General features: G+C 57.6%; 2 protein-coding genes across 2 annotated transcripts; one reads left to right on the top strand and one right to left on the bottom strand.

Moving 5' to 3' along the window:
• Positions 1-366: 366 nt before the first annotated feature.
• D7B24_004069 (uncharacterized protein) lies at positions 367-732 on the top strand (the record flags this gene model as incomplete). Its single annotated transcript, XM_028638246.1, has 2 exons — positions 367-380; positions 465-732. 2 exons carry the CDS (start codon positions 367-369, stop codon positions 730-732), a joined length of 282 nt encoding a protein of 93 aa, XP_028490403.1.
• A 684-nt stretch (positions 733-1,416) lies between these two features.
• Positions 1,417-3,355, bottom strand: D7B24_004068 (uncharacterized protein; the record flags this gene model as incomplete). The annotated part of the gene is made up of 3 exons (XM_028638245.1): positions 1,417-1,692; positions 1,748-3,238; positions 3,296-3,355. 3 exons carry the CDS (start codon positions 3,353-3,355, stop codon positions 1,417-1,419), a joined length of 1,827 nt encoding a protein of 608 aa, XP_028490402.1.
• Between the last annotated feature and the right edge of the window lie 3,343 nt (positions 3,356-6,698).

Raw genomic sequence — 6,698 nt, 5'->3', positions numbered from 1 at the left:
CTTCTGGACCCTCGACATCTCAGCTCTTGACTCGACTTTTCTCCTTCCGTCTTCTTCTGCTCGTGTATTTTTCTTTCTTTCTTTCTTTCTTTCTTTCTTCCTTCCATTTTGAAAGGGACACCACCCTCGGGCAACAATTTCTTCCGTCCTTGATTTGTCCACGCGAGACTGCCTCTCTCGACGACCCCTCGAAGCTCCTGCGACGGGTTTCTTGTAGTCTTTCTCAAGCCCCGCCCTGCCTCTGCGACTTCTTGGCCCCCCGACCCCGTCTGCCATTCGCGATCCTCTCTCCTCGACATTCCAACGCCAGACACGAGCCACGAACCACGAGCCACGAAAACGGATTCCACCGCCGACATCGTCAGCATGTCTCGACTAGGGTGAGCCCCCCAGCTGCGGTGCTGCGAGAACGCAAAACCAGAGACCCACAGGCAAAAAGAAGAAGAAGAGCTGACAGACCACAGACAGCTCATCCCCCTCGTCATCACCCTCCTCGTCCTCGGCGCCATCGCCTGGGTCTGCTGGCAGGTCTACCTCTCGGTCGTCAAGATCCAGGGCGCCGCCTCGGAGCGCATGGGCAAGAAGAACGTCGTCTTCACCAAGGACGGCGTCCGCGTCGGCGTCAAGCACGTCGCCAACGAAAAGTACGTCGACCAGACCCAGAGCTGGGTCGTCAAGGCGTGGAACCTCGGCGGCGGCAAGATCGAGGACAAGTCGGGCAAGAAGAAGTGAGCCCCCGGATGCACCCTGCCTCTCTCTCTCCCTACCTTGGCACATAGGTGCCTTGTCACGAGGCGTTGCATGATACCGCAAAGCCCGTCACAGAACGGCACAGGACGACACCCCCTACAGGCCGATGAGGCCCCACGACGCCATGACTTGCTTGAATCACGAATCGGAACCCGGCGTCTACTGGTAGCCCCGCGCGCAAACAGCTTGCTACCCCCTCTGTACATAGAACAAGCCAGGACGGCTTTCGTTTCCCGTGGCGCCCATCTTGCGTGGGACTTGAGCGACCAAAAGGTCGGCCAACTAGCTGGTCTGAAATACTGCATCTCTCCCATGTACGACGAAAAAAAAGGAGGCTGATGCTCATTTTTGCCTGTGCAACCCACATGCCGTGATCGTGTAGATCTTTCGTCGTCCAAATACAAATCCCCAGTTCGACCGTCACATGTCATCACATCATGGCCGATACCATATTCCCATCAACCTCATGCCCAACCATCCATTCTGATGCCAAAACGCGTCCATGGGAATGACGCTGGCCCAAGTCGCTCAACTGAAACACAACACGCATCCTCGGTCATCCAACACTTGGGGGTGGCATCTGATAAACGGGTCAACACAAGCAGCCCACGTGCGCGGCAGTGATGTACACAGAGGGAAGGGAGACGTCAAGAAGGAAATCCGGGACTATACCCTCAGCCAATTTTGCGCCACCCACTGCCCCGACTGCCCCGCTGTGCCGGTGGCCTTGGCCAACAGTTCGGCCTTCTTCTTCTCGGCCTGTTCGCGCTGCATGGCCTCGCGCTGCTGGAGGGGATTCATCTCGTAGCCTGCCGAGGGCGGTGCTTCGCGGGCCGACAGCAGGCGAGCCGAGAGCATCTTTTCAAAGTTGTGCGAGTTGGGGTATGGATTGGCCATGAGACCATCGCGGCGGATGAGCATGGATGGGATGCGGATTTGAATCTGATCCTTTGTTAGCTTTCCTCATGCCATGCCAATCAACATGCCTCTAGCGTACCTGAGAGAGCAAGTGGGCATATTTCACGCCGAGCTCGTCGCCGATGAACTTGAGTCGACCTACGATCCAGGACCGCTGCGCATCGGTCGTGTAGTCCTGGCCGTGCAGGATGGCAAGAGGCCACGTCAGGAAGTAGCCGGGCAGGCCCTTCAGGGCGTCCTCCACACCGCAGGCAAAACCGGAGAGGTTCGCGCGCTCCATCACTTCAGGGCGCTTCAAGTGCCAGCCGAGCTGATAAGGCACCGATGCAACAATGTCGGTGATGGTGTCGACACACGTCCGCGCGGCCGAAGCATATTCTGGTGTCGTGCGGTAGTCAACTGGGCTGCAAACCCAGGCCGCGCAACGAACGATGACCGACGCCAGAATGAGGCGGCAGACGCGGGCCATGTTCAGTACACTGGCGATCCAAAAATCTTGATAGATATCAACACGCCCAGGGAACACTTCAGCCTTCTCATAGTCACCATTAGGGACGTGGTCCTCCCAAGCCACCGTCTTGAACCTAAAGTGCTCCGGTAGGTTTTGCAGCCAGTTCATGGCCTCTTGATCGACCGTTTGGGCACGCCGAATCATGTCCAACATGATGTCGATGTTCTCAGGGCAGCGAGCCATGGTGGACATGAGGCGCGTGGCTTCGGCTCTCAGTTCGGCCGTCTTGATGGCGAAGCGTTGTGATATGGCAGCGGCCTCATCCTTGACAGCATCACTCAACCACCACTCGACGCCCATGATGGGTGCGGTGCACGTAGTGAGTGTGTGGATAATCATCTGCGTACGAACAGCAACGAACAGGAGGAAGCCCGTCTTGGTGCGTAGTTGCTTGCGTCCGCGGGCTTTGACGAGCTGAATGGCGCCTTCGATATGTGAACCCCAAGCGAACATGCCCATCTGCCTGGCCGTGATGTTTTCGAACAGCCCGAGCATGAGGACGGAGGCGAGCGTGGCGTCCGACTTGCCCTGCTCCGGGTGCTGGAGAGCGACGTGCGTCGCAGCCAGTGCCTTTGTGTAGTGGCCGAGGGCCTTGGCGTTGAGTTTCGTCGCAGAAGCGTTCGGCCTGTTCCCTAGTGACGCCAATGCGCAGGCGTTGAACGCGTGGTGCAGGTGGCTGCTGGGCATTTCCGACTTGAGAAGCGGCAGCAGGTACTCGTGGAAGCCTCTGGTGCTGCCCTGGCGCGGGATCAAGACATAATTAGACACAAAGTGGCACGATGCCATTTGCTCGACGGGCACGTCGAGCATGGGTATGACGATAGAGAAGCCGTCTTGGCTGGCAGGTGAAGAAGACGCGCTCTTGGTGAGCTGGACCTGGGGTTGCGCCAGGGGTTCGACATCTTTGCCCTTGCCGAGGGCCTTGCGGTTGGCCTTCTGTGCCCTCCTCTCGGTTGCCTTGGTCTCGTTGCGAAAGACGAGATCGAATTCGTCCTTGTAGCCAGGACATTGGCGGCGCGACTTGGTGCACTGGTTGCATGTGGGCTTTGTCTCGTCGCACTGGAAATGGTTAGATATGGGGGGCCTATGTCGCCATGGCGGTTCGTGACGCTTTACCTTGATTCTCCTCGTCCTGCACATCTGGCAGCCCCTCGAAGGCTTGCCACAGTACACCATGGCGGCTGTGAAAAGAGTCGTAGGTGACGAGCGCGGCTGGTGACGGCTGTCGTGAAAGAGTCGAAGATGGCAAGTGGTTCCCGGCCTTTCTTAGTGAACTAGTGGTTTGTCGTACAGCTGGGCAGCAAATATGTCAATGAGAATAGCCCGCGATGGTTTGGATATGGTGTCAGGTTGATAGCGTGACGGAGTTGCCTTGAGTTGATAGTGGAAAGACAATGACGGGTGAGAATACGGATGAGGATGAAAGATGAGGACGGGGGCGTGGGTGCGAGGGGGTTGAAACGAGAAAGGGCAGGCCCAGGCTCACGCCAGGCCAGGGTCAGGTCAGGACGGGACGAAACAGGGGTGGAGGTGTCGAGATGCCAAGCGTTGCCTCGGCCGGGGTTGTGGGAGATCTGATCGGGCTTGGTCGACTTGGGGTCAAGTGCCCGATTGAAGGTTGTTTACGATACTACCTTAACCTCTTCTGTGGATGCTGTGTGACCCGACCTGATGCTACCGTGACTTTGGGCGGATCTTGGCTCAACAGCAGGTAGTTTCGGCAGTCGATGTTCGGATACAGTACGATGCAACCAGTACAGTCGTATCGTGTGACTCTAGATCAGGACGGAGGGACAATGGGATGTTTCGTAGGACAGGAGGTCGCGGAGGGTGTGGCAGCGTAGATGGTTGGCAGCGAGTGTGGGACAGGATGCTGAGATCGAGCTGCGGTCTGTTTGAGGTATACGCTGTCGCAGGATCTCGTGGTTCGGATTGGAGCAGATCGGACGGCCTTGCGTGGAGGTTGCTGGCCAAGGCTTTTGTGACGCCAAGGAGGAGAAGAAGAAAGGTGATGGACGAGGAGAATCCGTGCAGAAGGATTCGCTGGGTTGGCAAGCCAGGCAAGTTGTCACCAAAGGAAGTGCGCCAGAGGAAGTGCGCCAGAGGAAGTGCGCCAGAGGAAGTGCGCCAGAGGAAGTGCGGCCAGGGAACAGAAGTTGCGTTCGCGCGTCCCGTCAGGAGGGACTGCCGGTGCAGAAACCCCAACGAATTGCGGCCTAGAGGATGTTGAAGCCTTCCCGAAATAAGGACGTAGCTCTGGACTGACCTGAGACAAGGCAGAGATGATGGATGGAAGAAGGCGGCGGCGATGGATCCATGGGTACGTCAAGGCGAAGATTGACGTTAGGCCCGCCTCGACGAATGCTGCAGTGCGCTTTGACAGGGCCGAGGGTCGCTGTCTTAACCTGGCTAGCGTTCATGGGTACTACATGTACATCTAGGTAGGTAAGGTAGGTACGGAAGTTTCCATCATGTCCGCCGCCTTGATGCTTCACTTGCCTGGACTGCCCATATTCGTTGCCTGCCCCGATGATCCCGACGCATCATGCTTCTGTCAAATCTGCCCTTTGCACACCCCTAATCATGCTTCTGACAGCCTGATCATGACTAGGACAGGCCAGATAGGATAGATCGCCATGACCCCGGCTTCTGGTGACAGACAGACACTACCCTCTGACTCTTCTCCGTGACAGACGCCGCCGTTGTCTCGCCGTCCCTCGCCTTCCCCTTTAGCGTCGTGTCACCTGAGGGCTTCGCCTCGTGCTCGCCTGGTGGAGGCCCTCTGTTCCGCAGTGCTTAAGACCCTTAAGACCAGCTTGGTTTACGAACAGAAGCAGCAGCAGCGGCATCAGCAGTGCAGCAGTAGAGCAGCAGCGACAGCATCAACGAAGACGCCTGTCTGAAACCATCCCATCATCCGGACGGCGATTCTTCACGAAGCCCATGTTTCACATCCACTACCCAAAACCGAGACACCGAGAGCAGCGACGAAAAGAGAGACACGGCTGTGTTACCCCAGTGTCTTGCCCTTTCTTTTTTGGCACTTCCATAACCCCCGCGGCCTATACACACGGCCTATACCCACGGCCTATAGGATCGATCGCCCTTCAACTTCCCGCCCTCAATGCGCCTCCTCCCGTTCGTGACAAATGCTCCCTCCCTCGTGGCCGCCATCGATCGGACAGCCACGAACACGAGGTCGACAAGCGAGGGTGAAATAATTTTGCTTTTTCGTTTTCTCGGTCGCCTACACGTCTCCCACGTCGGACGAGCAGCACACCACTAAGCGGCCCTCGGTCGTGTCGCATCGAAATGCACTGTCCATGGTTCATCTACGGTACACTCCATGTCAGCCTGCGCCCTGACGCGGCGATTCAGGAACACACGCTTTTCCCACCCCACCACTCGCCACCAACCAGCCAGCAGACAAGCAAGCAAGCAAGCCGACCAGCCAGCTTTCGGCCCCTCTTGAGATCTGCCCTCCCGACCCGGCCCCCCATTTCCTCCCCCCGCTGGAAACGACCATCTCTCTATCTGCCATCGATAGCCCCCCCTCCCCCGGTTCCCGTGATTTCGTAGCCAAACACAAACAAATGAATAGTGTATTAAGAGGCAAAGCCATGAACAGGCAATACCCCGCCCCAAGCCGCAGATCACCCGGACCTCGGTCTCGCCCCCTCCAGACTATCCGCCCTCCATCGGCCGGCCGCCGAGGTGGTGGTTGTGGTGGTGGTGGTGGTGATCCCCTCCAGATCCACCATCCCATCACCTCGCATTCTCAGACTGGCTGACTGGGCTGCGAGCCTGCAGGTGCCGAGCCGCACTTTGCCCTTCCCAGATCCCTGGATAGGGCCATCCTCGATGCGGAAATGCTTGCGGATGAGGGGACGCCACCTGCTGTCCTGGAGGCGGGAGGCGGGAGGCGCATGTACTGTACACCCGTTTCCAGTTGCTGGCGGCTGCCGGGGGAACATCAACCTCCATCCCTCTAGGACCGAGAGAACGATCTCAGGCACTTTGGAGCAACGGCGCCGGCTCGACCGCCTACTTGAATGGTTTTTATCTAATATAGTGCGATAAAGCGATAGCATATACCTGGTCCGGAAACGGAATTCTGCCATTATATCTGGAGCGTCCAGAACGTACCTTTGTACATGAGGTCGTTCTCGCAAAGGGATGAACCGCGATACAATATGGGGAGCGTCCTGTGGGAGGGCCGAACACTGGACATGGTTCACAAGTAGAAGCCGAGGCATGGGCCAGAATGATTATGATTTTATCGTTGCGTTTCTCTACTGAACGTCGCCGTCCATCCATCTCTCCCACCCCACCCCACCCCACCCCTGCGCCAGGACAAATCAATGCCGCGGCACAGAGCTGGGTGTTGCTTAATGGCCGGTCGACCCTTTCGCTTTTCTGCCTTTCCTGCCCTGGCTGTTCTTGTGATATCCTTCCCCCGCCCATTCTTGGTCTTGTCCAACGCCGTAAACTCCATGCCGCCGCCGCCACCGTCCTTGCC

Source organism: Verticillium nonalfalfae, assembly GCF_003724135.2.
Source record: "Verticillium nonalfalfae strain VnAa140/NRRL 66861 chromosome Unknown scaffold_224, whole genome shotgun sequence".
Taxonomy (NCBI): Eukaryota; Fungi; Ascomycota; class Sordariomycetes; order Glomerellales; family Plectosphaerellaceae; genus Verticillium; species Verticillium nonalfalfae.
The sequence above is the reverse complement of the archived record's forward strand: the minus strand, read 5'-3'. Positions and strand labels throughout refer to the sequence as shown.